We start from the raw sequence: 21,546 nt of genomic DNA on the forward strand, positions 1-21,546 counted from the left end.
GATAAATCAACACAGAATGAATTTTAATACAAGGCAAACGATATTAACTTGGAAATTGGTTGCAGTAGACAAAGCAGCTGCTATGATTAGTTTTTTTTTTTTTTCATTCTCTACTTACGACGTTTTGAGAAGGATGACCTTGACAGTTTCAGCTGTACTAGAGTCCTGATGGCTTGCACCTTAACATCCTTGAGCTGTTTGTGGGTTCTTGGGGCAATAGTGATTGTTTCATTTTTTAAGGTTAGTAAAATTTTGTCACAGATTTAATGTGATTTTAACTGTATTACAAACATTTTTAATTTAGTAAATAATAATTGTGAGGATTAATTAGCTGTGGTAGAAGCCCTTTTCTATGTAATCTTGATGTGGTTCCAGCCAAGGAGGGTTAATACATGAAAAGGGTGGGGTACGCCAAACAAGGCTCTATATGTGGTGACAGAGTGTAGGGCAGCTGGTTTCACAAAGGGTACGGGTCAAAACCAATTACATATTAGTTATTTGTACTAAAGTATCTCTGTTCATAATGTGTTTTTCCCGACATTTTTGGGCCATATATGAAGTATATAATGTGTATCTAGTTTGTGACAATTTGGAAAAAGATCTGCATAGAGTACAACTATTATTGAAGAGTAGCTGGCAAGGTTACTTATTTAAAGAAATAGCCAAGGTAACAAATGTAGTAGAGGCATTTTCACAGATTTCTTGAGAGCAGAGTTTCCTTATTCTCAGTCCTTCACATTTACTTCACTGCTTGCCACATAATAAGCCTTAAGTAAATGTTTTGTTGAATTGAATTTGAAAATGAAAGGCTGTTCTCTATTTTACTGAAAAACAGTGGGTGAGTGATAGGATGTAAAGATTATTATCTCTGTCCAGGTTGTTTGGAGGAGCAGGGAAGTGAAATTTAATGTAATCTGTGACTTACATGAACTGGTTAAGTGATGATGTTGTAGAAAAAAGTAGGAAGAGCTTATTGGAGATTAACATAAGGCCAGGCATGTTGATAGATTTTCTGTTATGTTTCTTTTTTCTTTTATTCAGATCTTCATTTCAACACATTGTTACACCATACTACCTTATGTCAATTCTAGACCTCTTTAGATTAAAAAGCAACTGTGCAAAAAGTGCCAGTAGACTTGTTTGTTAAGGACTGACAGGGTAATGCAGACCAGCTGAGCAATTCCAGGAAAATAGGATACAATAGGAAAAAAAATAACTGAACACATCAGGGACCCAGCAAGGTTGTGAAGAACTACTAGTTCATGGTCTTCAGGAGGTGAGATGATCAAGGATATAACCCTGTTTTGGGGGATCTCTTTTTCTGCTGAGCATGTTTGCAGAATCTGGAGAGGACAGACGAAAGGCTGAGCTTTGGGGGACAGCGTTTGGAGTCTATAATTTGTCTATGTGAACCTCCCTTGCCATGCCCAGCCTAGTCTTTGCTTGGGGTAGGGACACTGATGGATATGTACTTTAGGAGTAAGAATGTAGGAGGTTGCAGGTCCTCACAGAGACAGTATCTCAGCTCAAAATTGTCTGTCTCAGTAAGTGAAATTGCATTGATCCTGGGTTGCTAGTAATAGTAGGTGCCTGGCAGAAGCTGATATGTATCTTCCCTGGAGGAAGATACTATTGTCTTTGGCCTTATATTATTTTTATAAGCTATTTAGTAGGTGTATTTTCTAACACACACTAGAAAATAAGCACACAAGGAGACAAGATGACATTAACAAAAATCTGAAGAAAGTCTGAAAAACAATAGAAACAAATCCACAGATACTCTAGATTTTAGAATTTCAGACCCAGACTTTATAAGATCTGTAAGTTTTCAGTGTAGAAGAAGACAGAAGAAAAGGAAGAGAAATGGAAGCTATAAAAGAAAAACTAAGCCAGAAAATTATTTACCTACTATTAACTCAACAGGTGGATTTAACAGAAGATTAGAAGCATTTGAAGAGAGAATTAGTAAACTGGCAGATAGCTCAGAAGAAAATTTTCAGCATGGAGATGCAGAGGGATGGAAAAAAGTAGAAGGGAATGTGAAAAGTAAAAGGAATATAGTGAGAAAATTTAATATATGTAGTCGTAGTATTAGAAGAAGAGGAGAGGTGGAATGGGACAGAAGCAGAGTTTGAGGGAAGTGTGTTTCAGAACTATAAAACCAAAGAAAGAAATAAAGTCACATTGTGAAATTGTGGTTTTCTTTATATTTATCATACTTACTGATAAACATGATAAAGGAAACTACACCTCAGCATGTGATAATAAAACTACTGTAAAGTAATGATGAGAAAATCTTAAAGCAGCTAGAAGAGAGAAAAGATCACCTTCAAAGGAGCAGCGGGAAGACTCAGTTCACTTCCATTAGTAACAGTGGAATGAATCCGGGAGATGGTGTATAAAGAATCTTTAAGATGCCCTTCAAAAATAAGACATTTTCAGATAAGGAAAAATGGAGAGAGTTCATTACTAGAAGACGTTCACTAAAGGAAATGCTGAAGGTTGTTTTTCAGGCAGAAGAGTGATGACTGAAAAGTTGAAGATGCATAAAGGAATAAAGAGCAACAAAAATGATAAAATTGTTGATAAACTTAAATGCTTATTTGTACAAAGTGAAAATAATGGCCTGTTGAGTTTAAAATACATAGAATTTGAAAAACAAAGGCATATAAACTGGATTGAGGATAAATATTACACTTTCTGAGGTCCTTGTATTTGTATGGGAAAAGGGTAAAAGTATAAATGAACATTAATGTTGATAAGTCAAGGAAGCATGTTGTAAATACTAGGGTGAACAAGCATATAACTTCCAAACTATAGAAGAAGAGAACGAAGAAAATATGTTCATATGCAACCCTCCCTCCGCCCACATCCAGGAAAAAGAGGCAAGAAAGAAAAGAAAGTAAGTAGAGGACATAGAAAACACTTAGTAAAAAGATTTAGTAAACCATGTAGTATAAATTGGCTGTTCCTGTTAAAATTCAATGAAGAAGCAACTCATTTAGATGATTTTTACAGGAGTCCTGTTTAAAATAAGGATAACAAAAGTTTGAAAGTAATAGGATCAAGAAAAGACACATAAGAAAAATTAATAAAAAATTCTATCTATATTAGTATCAGTGTAAGCTTAATGGCAAAAGGCATCTCTAGAGATAAAGAAGGCCACTTCATAATGACAGGAAGATATACACTTGACCCTTAAACAATATGGGGCTGAGGGGCACTGACCCCCTTTGCAGCAAAAAATGCACGTATAACTTTTAACTACCTCCAAACGTAACTACTGATAGCCTGCTGTCGACTGGAAGCCTTACCGATAACATAAACAGTCAATCAACACATTTTGTATGTTACATGTATTAACACTGTATTCTTACAATAAAATAAGCCACAGAGAAGAAAATGTTTTTAGGAAATCATAAGGAAGAAAAAATATACTTATTATTCATTAAGTGGAAGTAGGTCACCATAAAGGTCTTCATCCTGGTGGTCTTTACATTGAGTAGGCTGAGGAAGAGGAGGAAGATTCAGGTTTGGTCTTACTGTCTCAAGGGTGGCAGAGGCAGAAGAGGTGATGGAGGTGGGAGGGGTGTCATACTTGGTGTAATATTTATGGAAAAAAAATAGACCCACATAGTTCAGACCTCTTGTTTAAGGGTTGGTTGTAATTGCCTTTATACATAATACAGCAAAAATATAAGTAAAAGGTGAAGCAGATAAAATTTAATCACACCAGACTTTGCATTCTTTTTAAGCACCTATGGAATATTTACAAAAACTGACCATATGCTATGCTGAAAAGCAAGTTTGAACAAATATTAAGGATGGCTATTACATATAATATGTTTGCTGATTACACTGTAAGAAGCTAGAAACAAAACTATAGGAAATTATTATATGTTGAAATGAGAATAATATATTTAAATATTTAGTAGATGTCAAATTACCTTGACTTTGAAAATGAAACTGCTCCCTATCTGAATTTGTGGGATACAACTAAAACCAGTTTAGAGGTATATGTAAAGCTTTAGATGTATTTGTTAGAAGGAATACAATAAGCAAAATATTCATTTCAAAAAATTGGAAAAAACAGATTAAACGAAGGAAGTAGAAGGAAGGAAATAATTAAATGAAGAGTAGAAATCAATTAAAGACAAACACAAAATGAAGTAATTCAATATATCCGCTAGCTAGCTCTGTATTATAATAAATTACTCCAAAAACTTAAGTAAACCACTTGTTGAGCTCCTGAGTCCTCCTTCCAGTCAGCTGTAAGGTCAGCCAGGTGGTTCTACTTCTGGGAGTTGCGTGGTTGCAGATATTGATGATGACTGGGTCACTGTCTTTCATTCCCCAACAAGTTTTAGTCCAAGCTTGTTTACATGGGGGAAAGGGGCTCTAAGAGAGTAGAACCACGTAAGACTAACACTGAGGCATATCATTCTCACCACTACATTGTATTGGCCAAAGCAAGTCACAATGCTAGCCTAGATTCAGGAGGTGGGAGGAGGTGCAGATACCCTTTGCAGATGGCATGGACACAATGAGGGGCAGAGAATTATGGTCATTTTTGAAATCAGTCTACCTCAGTCAACAAAAGCAGCTTCTTTTAAAACACTTTTGAAGACTGATCAAGAAAAAGGTAGATACAGGTAACCAGTCAAGAATAAAAAAATGGGACATCATTTCAGATCTTATTGGTATTAAAAATAATTAAATTAGACATCTATTTTAAATCAACAAATTTGAAAATTTAGACAAAGTGGACACAACTTAAAAATTGACATACGAAGGAGTGGAAAATCTGAATCCATAATTTAAAACCTTCTATAGAGAAATCTCCAGGCTCAGGTAGCTTCACCAGTGAATTTTATTCATTATTTAAGGAAGAAATAACAGCCATATACAAGCTTATCTGGAGAGTGGAAAAAGGAGGAATACATTCCAACATGTTTTGCGACCAGAATAACCTTGATACCAAAACCTGAGACGTGTATTATAAGAAAGAAAAATTGTGGGCTAGTTCTGTTTATGAATGGACATTTCTTTAAAAAAAAAAAAAAAAATCACCAGAATGCCAGGAAACAATTTGCTCAAGTTGAATTTGCTTTAGATTGGTTTAACGTTTGACAATTAGTTGAAATCCGCTGCAATAACAGAATTAAGGAGAAATGTTGTTTTAATAGATAGTGAAAAATGATAAATTTAGATATCCACTTGTAGTTGAAAACTCTTAGCAAACTAAGAAATAGAAGGGAATTTTAATGTGATAAACTGTATCTTCAAAAAGTTTAAGATTACTTTAAACTTTATGGTGAACTGTTGAAACCTTTATTCTTGAAATTTGCAACAAGTCAAGGATGATACACTTTTATTTGGCTTTGAACTCAAGGTATGCTGACCAGTACTGTAAGGATAGCAAGAAAAAGAAATAAAAATATATGATAGGAAAGGAAAATAAATAGAGAACTGTCATTATTTGCAGGTGATGTGATTGTTTAGCGTCCAAAAGAATCTACAAAAGATTTATGAGAGTCAGTAATGAAGAAATGCTGGTTATAAGGTTGATAGAAAAAAACCCAATTATATGTTCATATATCAGAAACAGAAAATGAAAACTTAAAATTATGATATACAGTAGCAGAAAAAGCCCTGTAAATTTGTAGGAATGAATCTAACAACAACAAAAGTAAAAACAGGTAAAGGCACAATCAAAAAAGCTCTATATTTTTGAGGCTGGACATGGTGTCTCCAGCCTGTAATCCTAGCTGTTTGGGAGGCTTAGGCACTGGGGTGGAGTCGGGGTGAGGATGGCTTGAGTCCAGGAATTTTGAGATCAGCCTGGGCAACATAGTGAGACCTGATGTCTACAAAAAAGTTAAAAAAAAACAAAAACAAAAACAAAAAACAGGCATGGTGAGGCTGAGGTGGGAGGATTGCTTGAGGCCAAGAATTCAAGGCTACAGTGCGCTACGATTGTGCCACTTGCACTTTAGCCTAAACAAAAATAAACTTGATGTTATTGAGAGAGATGAGAGATAACTTAACCAAATGGAGAAATTTTACCATGTTTATGGTTTTTGAAGAGTCTGTATTATAATGTGATCTCAGTGAAAATTCTTGCAAGTATTATTTTAGAAATTGACCGACTTACTCTAAAATATGTGGAAATGTAAAGGGCCAGGAATAGCTGAGACACTCTTGAGGAAGAGCAAGAGGGAAGAACTTGGTGTACCATATAATTTACCATAATTAATACAGTATGATATTAAAGCAAAGATAAATAAATGGAATAGACTAGAGCGCTCCAAAACAGACCTAAGTACTGTCAGCTGTTTGTATCCTCAGGTTCCACATCTGTGGATTCAACCAACCTAGGATCAAAACTTTTAGGGGAAATATTTCAAATGGTTGCATTTGTACTGAAATATACAAATTTTTTCTTGTCATTATTTCCTAAGCAATGCAGCATAACAGTGATTTACACAGTATTTACATTGTATTAGGTATTTTAAGTAATCTAAAGATGATATACATTATATTGGAGGTTGTGCATAGGTTATGTGCAAATATGACACCGTTTTATATAAGGGACTTGAGCATCTGTGAATTTTGGCGTTTGTGTGGGGACCTGTAACCAATTCTCCCCACCCCAGATACCAAGGGATGATTGTGTAGTTAAATATTTATGACAGTGATGACACTGTGGAGCAATTGGAAAAGAGTAGTCTTTTCAATAACATTTCTATTCAGTAACATTCGTATATTTAATAACATTTGGATATTCATGTGAGAGAAAAAAAGAAAATTATCTCATACACAGACATCAATTCCTGGTACACTGTAGATGTAAATTCGAAAGACTTAACAATAAAGCTACTAGAAGATAACACCAGAGGGTATCTTGGTGACCTTAGGGTGGGGAGAGACTTCTTTTAAACAGGACACAGAAAACACTAACCATGAAGATAAGGTTGAAAATTTGAACTATGTTAAAATTAAAAACTTTCAGTCATCATAAGACATCATTAAAGAGGGAGAAGACGAGCCACAGGATGGGAAAAATACTTGTCAATTGTGTAACCACAAAGTAGAAATCAATAAGGAAAAGGTAACACAATAGAAAAATACAGGAAACTTCAAATGTCCTCCAAAAAATGCATATCCAAATGGCCAACAAATGTGAAAAAATGCTTAGCTTCATTAGTAGTCACAGGAATGCTAATTGAAACATTTAATACATACACTAGAATGGTTAAAATATAAAAACACTCATAATAAATATTGGAGAGGAAGTGGATCAAAATAAATTTTTATACTATACGGAGGGATAAAAATATGTACAACCATTTTAGAAAATAATGTAACACTATGTACTAAAAGGTTTTTTTTGTTTTTTTTTTTAATCATCTCCTTTGTCCTGTAGTCTTTTTTTTTTTCTCAAGGGTCAGTCTCTTGTCCTGCTTCTTTATCTTGTCCTGTCTCTCTCATGATAGAGCCCTTCCTGAACCTTTGGTGAACATTGTTTAAGTGTGAAACAATGAAAATTTGAATTAGGAGCTTGTGTTCATGAACAGAGCTGTCCACTGCCAACCTTAATTTGGGGTGACCACCTACAGTGCCAGTCTTTGAGATGGAAAGCATGTAATGGAACACAGAATACTTTTCATGGGTTATTTCAATTTTTCTAGAGAAATAACTAGCCCATTACCTACAGGTCAGAAGCCTGGCCTTTCGTGTTCTGTGGGCAGTGATGGTCGCTTGTTCTATGTATTAGTTCCACCTTTTCATTCTTGTTTTCTGCAAAACTCAGTGTCTGAGTGTCCAATCTCTCTGGAGTTCTGTAGGGCAAATTTGCTGCTGATCACATCTTCTAGAAATGACATTCCAAGCTTAATTAAGAGTAAGAGCCTGAGGTTTTAAGCAAAGGATTTGTATTAGACTTGGTAGGCTCTTGTGAACTATATGGCACACTTTTTACTGGACCTTGTGTATGTATTGTGCTATACACATACATATCTGTGCATGCCATCATCACTATAGCTCTATCAGATAGTATTATCCCCATTCTGTAATTGAGGCTTATTTGATGTGATTTTCAGATTCCTATTTTTTTTTTTTTTTTTTGGAGACAGATTCTCACTTTATTGCCCAGGCTGTAGTGCAGAGGCATGATTTCAGCTCACGGCAACCTCTACCTCCTGGGTTGAAGTGATTCTCATGCCTCGGCCACCCAATTAGCTGGAATTATAAGCGTGCACCACCATGCCCCGCTAATTTTTGTATTTTTAGTAGAGATGGGGTTTCACCATGTTGGCCAGGCTGGTCTTGAACGCCTGACCTCAAGTGATCCACTCCGCCTCAGCCTCCCAAAGTGTTGGGATTACAGGTGTGAGCCACTGCGCCTGGCCAATTATCAGATTCCTAATTACTATTTTCATATTTGGGCTTGGATACCAGCTAGAATCTGTGTGCTTTCAGAGTTTAAGCACGTAACCGTAGTATACTACTTGAGTTTATTTAAATTGGAGATGTGGGAAGGTTAAGTTGATGAGTTTCTAAATTGGAAGTACTTTGTTAAAATGGATCATGGTAGGGGTTTAGGTTGGGTAAAGAGGTAAAATTACTATATGCTGAAGCACTGGGCAAAGATAAGGGACTTTATTTGAATATAAAGAGCTATTAGCAGATTTCAGAATCTAGGATCTTGAAGAGCTAAATTAAGTGCTTATAGATGAGTCTGTGAGTCTCAACAGAGGGTGAAATAAGATTATGAAAATCCCCTCGGAGACTTTCTTCGAATGATATAGGCATACTACCTACCACCTTTCGTTTGAGAATCACTTTTCTAAGGTGTGGCAATGCAGAATAAGAGCCAGTGGAGTACAGATGATACCAGAAGTACCCAGTCTTAAGCCCTGATGGCAGTGGATTTTCTAGCATGTTACTTTTATGTAATGATATACTAACAGTTGGATAAATGCAAGAAAAAAGTAGGAGACCATATGCATAAGAATCAGTACCTATTTGATTGAATAAGTAAATGAAAACCACCTGTGGAATTTTGTGGAACTGATAGCAAACTCTTACATTTTGGCCTTTTATGCAGATGACATGCAAATGAGGAAAATTTGCTTTTCATTATTTAGCCCATTTTTCCTATTGGCCTTAAAGAAATAACTTGTATATATGAATACCAGGAATTTCTGTTGAGCGATGGTAATTTTTTATTTTTTTATTGTACAATTTTTTATTTATACAATTATTGATATCCCTGTCCTATTTAGTGATATTCAGAGTTTAGGTTTCTTATAAGTTAAAGGTAGAAAGGAATATGTACTCTTAAGACACATTTAGCATAGCCAACGCATAATTTTCGTAACATGTTTCTGAACAGTTGCTTTGGAGAAAGTATAATTTTTCTTAGGTAAACAAAAGAGGACTTTCCACCAAGGATTTTGGTAGAAAGGGCAGTCCCTAACAATTTCTTCAACACTGTCATTACAAAGAGACAGTTGGACATTTTGTGGAAGGGACTTGTATTCTTGGCTGGCATCTGATATTTTGTCAAACTCTTTAATACTCTCTGTTTTAGGTTATTTGTTGATGGACAGTTGTATCTGTTCTAGCTGTATGCTGTTCCCAGTTCATAGTTTGTGTTAATATTTGTGAAAATATAATGCTAAATGATGAGCTATTGTAATTAGACCTGAGACTTAGCAAGAAATTCATAAGGGCTCTAGATTTTATTTCAACTTAGTATTAAAAAGACATTTAACTTCAGTAAGTAAATGTAGATATACTTCATATTTTAAGAGCTGTAAGTTCCAGCAAGTGAATAATGTATGGTGACCCTTTTTTTTTTTTTTTTTTCCAGTTTAATTTTGTTGGGAGAATCCTTGGACCTAGAGGACTTACAGCCAAACAACTTGAAGCAGAAACCGGATGTAAAATCATGGTCCGAGGCAAAGGCTCAATGAGGGATAAAAAAAAGGTAAGCCCTTGAAAACGGTCTAAGTCTTCATGTGAGTAACTTACTATACTTTTACATTTTAATAAGAAAATTTCCAGATTTTTTTATGCTTAAAACACTATATTCCAGGCCCAGCATGGTGGCTCACGCCTGTAATCCCAGCACTTTGGGAGGCCGAGGCAGGCAGATCGTCTGAGGTCAGGAGTTCGAGACCAGCCTAGCCAACATGGTGAAACCCTGTCTTTACTAAAAAAATACAAAAATCAGCCGGGTGTGGTGGCGGGCGCCTGTAATCCCAGCTACTCAGGAGGCTGAGGCAGGAGAATCACTTGAACCCGGGAGGTGGAGATTGCAGATCATGCCACTGCACTCCAGCCTGGGCAACAGGAGGAAAATTCCGTCTCAAAAACGAACAAACAGAAAAACCCACTATATTCCACGTCAGGAACTTTTAAACTTTTTAAAGGTGTTGTCATGATTTTCCCTTGTTTTTCTTTTTTGTTTCTTTGTTATTTTTGAGACAGAGTCTCACTCTGTCATCCAGGCTGGAGTGCAGTGGTACAATCTCGGCTCACTGCAGCCTCCGCTTCCTGTGTTCAAGTGATTCTCCTGCCTCAGTCCCCTGAGTAGCTGGGATTACAGGTGCATGCCACCATGCCCAGCTAATTTTTGTATTTTTAGTAGAGATGGGGTTTCACCATGTTGGTCAGTCTGGTCTCCAACTCCTGACCTCTTGATCCATCTACCTCAGCCTCCCAAACGGCTGGGATTATAGGCGTGAGCCACCACGCCTGGCGATTTTCCCTTGTTAATTATCATTTTTTACTTAGCAAATTAAAATATCAGTTCATCATGTTACCTTCCTTTGTTATTTACTTTTGGGAAGCTGCCAGTTTGGAATTAGTCAGACTGTAATATGTGTAAAAGTATATAAAAGTTTTGAAAAATCTGAAATATTTCTTTTGATGAAATTTAAATAAGAATGGTCAAATAACTTTGGATGTATGTCAGATCACTGGGAGAGTTACAAGAGAGTTAGAAGACAGAAATCTATTAAAAGGAAGGCTGTCACTAGCCACATGAGATACACTTTGGGTTTCATCAACATTTTCTGTTGATTTTACATTTTAAAGTATATTGTTTCTGTTTCTGTGGGTTTTTTTCTCCTGCCATTTCTTCTTTTGCTGGTTTAATTAGTAAAGACCCAACTATCTAAATATTATTGTTAGGAAGATTTTATTTACCTAGTTTGTCTTATCCAGCAATACTGTGAGGCAGGATAGTTTTGAATTTCTATTCTTGTAAAAATTGGTGGATTTAAAAAAATAGATTTTGATGGCCAGAGATTAAAAGTGTTTTAGGAAGGTTTGGTCTGTCTGTCTGTCTGGTCTGTCTCTCTCTCTCTCTGTGTCTCTCTGTCTCTCTTTCTCTCTCTCTCTTTTTCTTTCTTCCTTCCTTTCTTCATTTCTTTCCATTGACTTGAAGGGGCTATCTAGGAATAATGTGTGGTTAGCTGTGTTAGACCAGTACACTGAATCGCTTTGTGGAACTTACGGAATGAACACCAAACCCACAGGGTATCTGATAAACTTGTTTTCTGAGCCCTCCACCTCATGTCTTTTAAGCCCTCACGTAAGCTGACTGGATCTCATTCATTTTTGCTCCTCATCAATGATTTAGTAGCCAAGAAATCTGGGCAAAAAGTTCTCATAATATTGATTATTTAAAAATCTTATTATAATATATTCTTTGTCAGCTGTGTTTAAAGATATGTTCATGGGAGTCTGTGAGTTCTCCTTGAGCAATTTTAGATGTATTAAATTTTTTTATTAGAATCTTAAAAAAAGTGCATATTTTGAATCAGTTGAGTGATAATCTTTTCAAATGAATGTTGCCACAAAGTTTTGGTTCTCATGTTTGGACTTAGGATTATGTGGGCATTAAGTAATACTAGTTTAATTGCCTATGGACAATGAATGAAGTCTTGACAACTGACAGATATATAAATCTGTACAAAAAGATTAATATATATTCATCAGTTAAGCTATTCTGTCAGCCAGTTAACAAAACCCCTTTTTCCCTGCTTCTGAGTTTCTGTGAATTCTGCAGTAATGGCCCCCCACTCACCTTGGTTACTCTTTCAAGCCCTCACAGACAAAGAGCATTAGAGCTTGTACCTGTGTGATTATACTGTTGCACTCTTATAAATGTTTGTAATAAAAGTAAAGTCAGAGTGGAATGCTTGGCCATTTGGTAAAGAACATGAAAAGAGATGGAAACAAAAAGAAGTATTGATGTAAGTAATAAAGATAGCTCATTGAGAAGTATTTCAGGAGTTTAAGAGGAAAAGCCATTTGCTTTAAACTTTTCTACAGAGTTGTCCATATATATATAGACATGTGTATATATATGTGTGTGTGTATATATATAGTGTGTGTATATATATGTGTGTGTGTGTGTGTGTATACTGATTGCCTGTTTTACTTTTAACAAAAAATGCTATGATGGGAATGGTGTGTGCTGGTCTGAATCCTTCCCTACACTGGTAAACTCAGTGAGAGCCTACCATGGCTATTTTATGGAGTATTAATTTCCTTGGTGTTTGGTGAGTACCTGGCACAGAGTGCAGGCACTTGAAAAAATACCTGTGAAAGGAGACTAGTTCAGGTAATGAAAGGCTTAGGTGTACCTTCTCTCATGTTCCCCGAAAACGTTGGTTAAATAAAGAAAATTGTAAATGCTATGTACTTCTAATGCTTTGGGGAATATAGTACTATATTATTCTAAGCTACTGGTTTTAAGCAAGTAAGTTAATATGCCACTTTAATTTTCATTTTCTTGGATTGTTATTATTTCAGCATTATTGATGGGCTCAACAGCATTGATTTAGTGCATAAATACCCAGTGGAATGGTACTAGTTAAGATCATGGAACCAGGGCTTGAAAACTATTATGAACTTCTCGTCTGTACCGGCTGTTTTGTAAATGAAGAGACCAAAGCCTTGGGGAGGTTGAGTAATTTGCCAAAGGTCACACGCCAAAATGTGGCAGTCAAATTTGAAACTAGGCTGGGCACAGTGGCTCACACCTGTAATCTCAGCACTGTGGAGGCTGAGGCAGGAGGATCCCAGGAGTTGAAGACCAACCTGGACAACATAGTGAGACCCCCATCTCTACAATAAAACTTAAAAAATAATTAGCCAGATGTGGTGGTGTGCACCTGTAGTCCCAGCTGCTAGGTAGGCTGAGGAGGGAGGATGCTTGAGCCCAGGAGTTGAGGCAACAGTGAGCTATGATTGTGTGCCACTGCACTCCAGCTTGGGTGACAGAACGAGACTCTGTCTCAGGGGGAAAAAAAAAAAAAAAGAAACTGAAGTCTGAGTTCTATTCTGTGGTACATTATTTTCTAATTATAAATCATTTCTTTTTTTTTTTTTTTTTTTTTTTTTTTTGAGACGGAGTCTTGCTCTGTCGCCCAGGCTGGAGTGCAGTGGCGCGATCTCGGCTCACTGCAACCTCCGCCTCCCGGGTTCACGCCATTCTCCTGCCTCAGCCTCTCCGAGTAGCTGGGACTACAGGCGCCCGCCACCACGCCCGGCTAATTTTTTGTATTTTTGGTAGAGACGGGGTTTCACCGTGGTCTCGATCTCCTGACCTCGTGATCTGCCCGCCTCGGCCTCCCAAAGTGCTGGGATTACAAGCGTGAGCCACCGCGCCCGGCCCTATAAATCATTTCTGAGAGTGATAACTTCAGACATATTAGAACAACTTGAATATTGAGTATTAGAAACTTTGACTACCATTTCACACACCACTCAGTATACTTGTGACCCCAGATGTTGTGAGGGTTTCTCCTCACAAACCAAACAAATCTCCAGGAAACACCATCTGGATGTCCTCTAATTCAGTTCAAAACTGGGAATAATGTCACATACCACAGGTTGAGGGCTCAGTCCCCTAAGACTGTCTCCACTTCAGATACCAGTTGCAAGCCCCAGTGATGACCTGTGCTTTTGACTGACCAGCTATAAATGTGTTTTTTTGCAAGTCCCTCATCGAGTTCAATTAATTTGCTAGAGTAGTTCACAGAACTCAGGGAAGCACTTTACTTATTTATTATAAAGGATATTACAAAGGATACCGATGAACAGCAGATGGAAAAGATGCATAGGGTAAGACATGTGGGAAGGGGCTCAGAGCTCCCATCCCTTCTCCAGTGTGCCACCCTCTGGGTGCCTCCATGTGTTCAGCTATTTGGAATCTCTCCAAACCCCGTCCTTCTGTTTTTTTATGGAGGTTTCATTATGTAGGCATGACTGATGTTCATCATTGACCATTGGTGATCGACTCAACATTCAGCCTCTCTCCCTTCCTTAGAGGTTGGGGAATGAGGCTGAAAGTCTCAGCCCTCTATTTACTTGGTTAGGGTTTCTCTGGCAATCAGCCTTGATCTTGAGACTATTCCAGGGCCCCCACCATTTGTCACTTCATTATACAGAAAGACACAAACAGGTTCCAGACTACCACAATAAGGGAACATTGCAATAAAGCTAGTCACACATTTTTTTAGTTTCCTAGTGCATATGAAAGTTATGTTTATACTATACTATAGTCTATTAAGTTTGTAACAGTATTATGTCTAAAAAATATACATACCTTAGTTTAAAAATACTTTATTGCTGAAAAACGCCAATGATCATCTGAGCCTTCAGGGAGTTTTAATCTTTTGCTGGTGAAAGGCCTTGCCTGGATGTTGATGGCATGTTAATGGCTGCTGACTGATCAGGGTGGTGGTTGCCAATGGTTGGGGTGACTGACGATTGCTTAAAATAAGAACAACGAAATTTGCCTCATGGATTTGTTCTTCCTTTCACAAAGATGTCTCTGTAGCATGCAGTGCTCTTTGATAGCATTTTACCCACAGAACTTTTGCTGTTGCTTTATAAACTAAGTTTATGTAATATTCTAAATTTTTTATTGTCATTTCAACAGTGTTCACAGTATCTTCACTACAAATACATTTCATCTCAAGAAATCACTTTCTCTGCTCATGCATAAGAAGCAACTCCTGATCAAGTTTGATCATGCAGTTGCAGCAATTCAGTCACATCTTCAGGCTACACTTCTAATTCTAGTTATCTTGCTCTTTCTACCACATCTGCAGTTTCTTCCTCCATCATACTCCTGAGCCCCTCAGAGTCATCCTTGAGGGTTGGAATTAACTTTTTCCAGACTCCTGCTAATGTTGATATTTTGACCTCTCTCCATGAATCATGAATGTTCTTAATGGGATTGAGAATGGTGATTCCTTTCCAGGAGGTTTTCAGTATACTTTGCCCAGATTTATCAGAGGAATCACTATCTGTGGCAGGTATAGGCCTATGAAAGACATTTCTTAAATAATGAGGCTTGAAAGTCTAAATTACTCCTTGATCCATGGGCTACAAAATGAATGTTGTGTTAGCAGTTGTGAAAACAACATTCATCTCCTTGTAAATCTCTACCAGAGAGTTTGGGTTACCAAGTGGATTGACAATGAGCAGTAGTATTTGGAAAGGAATCTCTTTTTCTGAGCAATATATCTCAACAGTAGGCTTAAAATATTCAATAAACCTTTCTCTGCTGACATCCAGGCTTTGTTGTTCAATTGTAGAGCACAGGCAGGGTACATTAGGCTTTTTTTTTGTTGTTGTTAAAGACAGAGTCTCACTTTACCGCCCAGGCTGGTGTGTAGTGGTGCGATCTCAGGTCACTGCAACTTGCGCCTTCTGGGTTCGAGCGATCATGCCTCAGCCTGCTGAGTAGCTGGGGTTACAGGTGTGCACCACCACACCCAGCTAATTTTTTTGTATTTTTAGTAGAGATGAGGTTTTGCCGTGTTGGCCAGGCTAGTCTCGAACTCCTGGTCTCAAGTGATCTGCGCATCTTGGCCTTCCAAAGTGCTAGGATTACAGGTGTGAGCCACTGCACCTGTCCCATTTAGCATCATTTTTAAGGGCCCTAGTATTTTTGGATGGTAAATCAGCATTGGCTTCAACATAAAGTCACCAGTTGCATTAGTCCCTAACAAGAGAATCAGCCTGTCTTTGGAAGGTTTGAAGCCAGGCATTGACTTCTCTCTAGCTATGAAAGTTTTAGATGTCATCTTCTTCCAGTAGCAGTCCAGACACACACAGTACTTGTCATTTAAGTTCACTGTCTTATATGGGCATGGTTTGGTGAACCCCAGAACAATTACAGTAGTAATTTCAAAGATTACTGTCTACAGGTCACCATGGCAGACATAATAATAATAGTAATGTAAAAGTTTGAAATATTGTGAGAATTACCAAAATGTGGCTTGGAGACATGAATTGAGCACATGCTGTCGGAAAAATGGTGCCACAAGATTTGTTTGATGCAGGGTTGCCATCAGCCTTCAATTTGTAAAAATGCAGTATATGTGAAGTACAATAAAAGGAAGTATGCCTGTATTACTTGGGAGATTCAGGGATTTTAGGAGATTTGTGCCAGGAAACAAAGACCAAATATATTTATTTTATCATAAATCACAATATCATACTATCATTCCTTTGATTTTTCAGGAATTCTCCCTAGAGGATTTAATCCCATGTCTTAATGGAAATCTATATACTTGAGCAGATTACAAATGCTAGAGGAGTAATTTTGATGAGATTGGGTGCATTCAGTGTGGTGTGGTGTAGACTAGAGGATTAATTTTAGGAGAAGAAAGTAATTATGGTGTTTCACTTGAGGTTGCAGAGGCCGTATCTAGGGCTGTGAAAGAAATGTATTCATGCTAGGAGGCATGGTCCACGTTTAGAAACAGGTGAGAGTCAGCTGGTTCTAATGTAGCAAATGAGAACATGTAAGCCATTAAAACAGAACAGTGTTTTGCACGTAATTAGGTGCTTGGCAGATTGTTGTGGAGTGACAAGTAGTACATTGAAGTTCACCCTTTGGGTATATATATGCATGGTCATTGTAGGGGACACCATTTGTGGATTTGTCTTATCCGTCTGCAATTTGTCACCTCTTCTGAGATCTCCCTTCTCATAAACAAGAGGAGAATAAGTAGCCATGCTTGTGGGTTCCTCCTTCTCACCTCCTTTTTCTCTCCCAGTGTGTTGATGGGTGAAATATATGCAGTTTATCAAAGCCGTGTCAGATGTTGCATCATCTGGAAATGTGCAAAGACTCAGCAATTCCAGTTCGAGTTCTTTGCTCAAAATGAAGGGATGTGCACTCTTCTTCTAGCCATTCCAGGGCTGCTAATAACAGTGGGTAGAGCAGGGGTGTCCAATCGTTTGGCTTCCCTGGACCACATTGGAAGATGACAAATTGTCATGGGCCACACATAAAATACACTAACAATAGCTGATGAGCTAAAAACAAACAAAGAAACGAAAACTTCATAATGTTTTAAGAAAGTTTATGAATTTGTGTGAGGCCACATTCAAAACCTTCCTGGGCCGCATGTGGCCTATGGACCGGGGGTTGGACGAGCTTGGGCTAGATGGAATCAGCCACTTTTACTATCTGTGCTGCATCATGTTCAGACCATGGGACAACCTTGGAAAAGAGTTACACTCTTCTAACAAATGGAGGCCTAAAGAAGTAAAGTAACCCACCCAGTTCCTCATTTCTACCTAGAGTACACAAAATAGAAACTTCTGTCTCTCACTGGATATTCAAATTCAGTTGTACAAATCATTCTTGTCAGAATGTGGGCTTTGAAATAAATTGGTAATAGTTTTTAACTTAATATTTGTTTCCCAAATGTGTTTGGCCAGTCTCTCCTTTTTTTAAAGATGTCCCTATAACTCCTTGAAGAACTACAGTGTTTTGTGGAACATGACTTATGAAATGTTAATAGAGTCATATTGTATAATTGCAGACATAGGTGGAATTCTTGAATTTTGTTTTGCAGGACTTGTTTAGGTAGAGCATTTAATAACTTTTACGTGATACTTTACATATACATTACAAATTGTTAAGTATCTCTTATAACAGAGATTTCTTAGCTCTATTTGTTATGCTTAAAATATATTTTAATTGGTCAATATGTTATATTTTTAGAAAAGTGAGAAAGTTCTAGAGGGTTTCAAGAAAAAGGCTCCTGACATTCCATTAGTTTAGACACTATCCTTGTTTATAGTTTGGTATGTCTTGTAGATTGTTCTTCATGCAGTTATATATATGTGCATGTATGGTATATTAAGTGGATCATATTATATTTGCTGCTTTATAATCAGCATTTTTTTCCTGCAACTCTGTATCCTGTCCTATGTCAGTTCACCAAATAATAGAGCTTTATGCCTAAGACTGTGCTAGGTGATAGGAAAGTACACTTAAAGGACATTTCAAGGCAGCATTCATAATGATATGCAAAAATAAATTTCTTGAATTTTTGGGTGGGGGAACTTACAAGATTTTATTTTTTATGAAATATGTTACTGCTGTGTCAACACTTTGAAAGAGATAAATTAATTCAGTCTTGTGATTGATACACCAGAGTGGCTTTGGCAGTTGGTGGCATGACAACAAGTACAAGTAGGGTTCCAAACAGCCCGTTTTATGGATCTTGTCGAATACTTAGCTCTCTGACAAGCTCTAGCATGGATTTTTTTTTTTTTTTAAGTTTTCATTATGCAAAATTTTAAGCAATGGAAAGACAAGTAGTGTAGTGAACTCTAATTTACCCATCACCCGGGGTCAGCATTGCCTCTCTCCTTTCAAGAGGGAACTCTCTCATTCCCCATTGCCTCGCTCCACCTTTTGCCTCCCAGATTATTTTAGAAGCAAATTCAGACATATAATTTCAACTGTAAATATTTTATTAGCTATCTCTAAAATAGAAGAACTCTAATGATAACGTGTTTGTGTTTTAATCTCTAGAAAATTATTTATCATCAAATATGTAGTCAGTGTTAATAGTTTCTCTGGTGTCTCATAAATATGCTTTTAAAATAATTTGTTTTAATGGGCATACAAATGAGGGTCATCTACATTGTAATTGATAGATCTCTTAAGCCACTTCCCAAACCTCCATTTCTCTCTCTTGGCTTCACTGGGTGATTTGTCTTGAATTCCCGTGGATTTTGCTGGTGGCATTTTCATGGTGGTGTTTAACATTTATCTCTGTTCCCCATATTTCTTGTAAATTGGTAGTGACAAAGGTTTAATTAGATTCAGCTCTCCCACCTTATCTTCCTCATTTCTGTTCTTTTTTGAAAGAATATTTCATAACTAGTGTTGTGATGGTAGTACATAAAGTCTCATTTCCTCTCTGTGATTTTAGCAATCATTGTTGATTGTTTTCTAGGTCCTTTTTTTCAGTGGGAGTTGCAGAATAGCTATGTTCTATCTCTTCATTCTTATTAGCTAGATACAGTTTTTATCAGAAAGGCGGAATAAATGTTTAATTCTTTATTTGCTAGTTTTTAAATAGTGAATTGATTCCCAGGAATCCTCCAGACTGAAAGAATGAGTGTTCCCCACCCACCCCCTTGGGTAGCACTACGAATGCATTTAAACAGTTTTATGTGTTTCCGTTCATTGAAGATATTATTTTTAACTGGCGCTCAAGTTGTTTGGCCATTGGAGGGACTTCTTCACATTGACTTCTAAATCTTTTCAACATAGTCCTAGTAGATGGGAATAGTAACTTTGCCTTCTAGTGCAGTGTGATACGATAGTCTGCACTCTTGTAAGAATTCTTCCTCAGACTTGGAATCAGCCAATTTTTTAGGGAAGCTTTGTTAACAAACAACAGTGACAAAAAAAAAAAAAAAGAGAGAGAGAGAGAAATAGTGCAGAGATTATAGTCTGGGCTCTAGTGATGCTCATTATTGTAGGCTTTTCAGAGCTGTGAAATACGAATATTTTCACAAGCTCATTCTCATTAAATTTAGGACTGTAATGTTTTTATTTAATCTTGTATCTGTATCTTCTTTTCTCACTGAAAATTCTGGTTCCTAATGACACAAAATAATGTTTCATTTGCTTTATTTCAAAAAAGGAATACAAAGCAGTCTCAGAGTAACTATAAACACTACTACCAATGATACAGTTGGTGACAATTTTACACTGAGCTCTTGCTATTTTGAGGGTATATCCACTAGATACAAGTTACCATCTTTTAAAGCAGTTGGAATAATTTTTACTATGTAACAGTTATGCTAGTATATAGATCCATGGTTAGGTTCATTTGTTGCACTGGATTTTCTAGTTGTGGAAATTGCATAAAATATTTTCCTGTTTTCTACCTTAAAATGTTTACATCGTTCCAAAGCAAAATATACAAAGCAGAGAATTTTTATAAAGTATGGCTTTTATCTCAGGCCCATTTATTTACCTAGTCCTCCCTTTCTGTTTGGGTAGATTTTTTATTTTTAGTTTTTGGTTTATCCTTCCATTTCTTTTTTTTTTTTTTAAAAACATAATCAGTTATGTAACAGTTGTTTTGTGTGTGTATGTGTGTATAATTTCTCACTCCTTTCATAGATTATTATACTCTCAGCACTTTTTAATACCTTTATTATTTATTTTCACTTAACAGTATATTGTGGTCATTTAATGGGAGTATATAAAGAACAGCCTTTATTCCTTTTTTTGCCGTTATAAATAGGAATAGTGCTGTGTTGAAAAGTGTTTCTTGAAGTTGCTAGTTTATGTTTGGATAGAATTGTAGAAGCAGGATTGTGTGTGGTTTTATTAGTTAGTGCTAAATTCCTCCGTCTTAGGGTGGTGGTTTGCATTACCATTGGCAGTATATGAGAGTAGCAGTTTCCCCACAGCTTCACAAAACTTTGCTCTGTTGTGCAGGAGATTGAGCATCTGTTAAAGGCACTTTCAAAGAAGTTATGCTGTGTGTGTGTGTGTGTGTGTGTGTTGTGTGTAAAAGTCATTACTGTTATGAACACTGTTACCATCTTCAGTTTCCCAACTATTGTTTGTAGTGCATTTTTTAATATTCTGACTGAAGCAGTTTATAAATAATGGTTAGACTTATTTGAAATGGTACCATTAAAACATGTCTTAAGGCACATCGTAATTGTAATAACTTCTGGCTGGGCTTAAGAAACTACTTACTACTTAAATGTTTTTCAGTGGAAATATGCTTTGATTTTTTCTATAAGCTTACAAGCTTTTCTCAGCTAGGGTTCCTCATCTGAACCACAGAACATAGGAATTATTTCATTTTATTAAAGATGACTCATCAAGAGAACCATTATAGTTACACAGGAGAGAAGTTAACCACATATAATTTTTATGTCTTGGGCTGGGCATTGAAATTTGATTCTCATGTGGAATTCTTAGTTGAGAAAGGTGTACCGTGTGAGAAATGTTCTTTTTTCTCGCATTTTATATTACTGCCTCACCATCAAACCATATATATCTCTCCCTCTTCCTTCAGCCTCCCTTACTGGTACCATTTGACGAGATGATTAGGGAGTAGGAACTGTTACAGATCTTTTGTTAAAGGGTTAATCTTGCAAATTGCATACTTATCAACTTTCATGAATCCAACTGAATATTAGAATTCGCTATGAAAACAGATGAGTTGCTTT

At 36.7% G+C, this 21,546-nt stretch overlaps 1 protein-coding gene across 7 annotated transcripts in view; it reads left to right on the forward strand.

Annotated features, from left to right (window-relative positions):
• Positions 1-21,546, forward strand: part of QKI (QKI, KH domain containing RNA binding) — a 163,725-nt gene that overhangs the window by 54,347 nt on the left and 87,832 nt on the right. For all 7 annotated transcript variants that reach the window (XM_032162108.2, XM_032162084.2, XM_032162100.2 and 4 more), the window contains exon 3: positions 9,878-9,994. In XM_032162108.2, the coding sequence (XP_032017999.1) occupies positions 9,878-9,994 (117 nt within the window). The remainder of the gene's footprint in view (positions 1-9,877; positions 9,995-21,546) is intronic.

This window comes from Hylobates moloch, unplaced genomic scaffold (assembly GCF_009828535.3).
Source record: "Hylobates moloch isolate HMO894 unplaced genomic scaffold, HMol_V3 SCAFFOLD_2, whole genome shotgun sequence".
Classification (NCBI taxonomy): Eukaryota; Metazoa; Chordata; class Mammalia; order Primates; family Hylobatidae; genus Hylobates; species Hylobates moloch.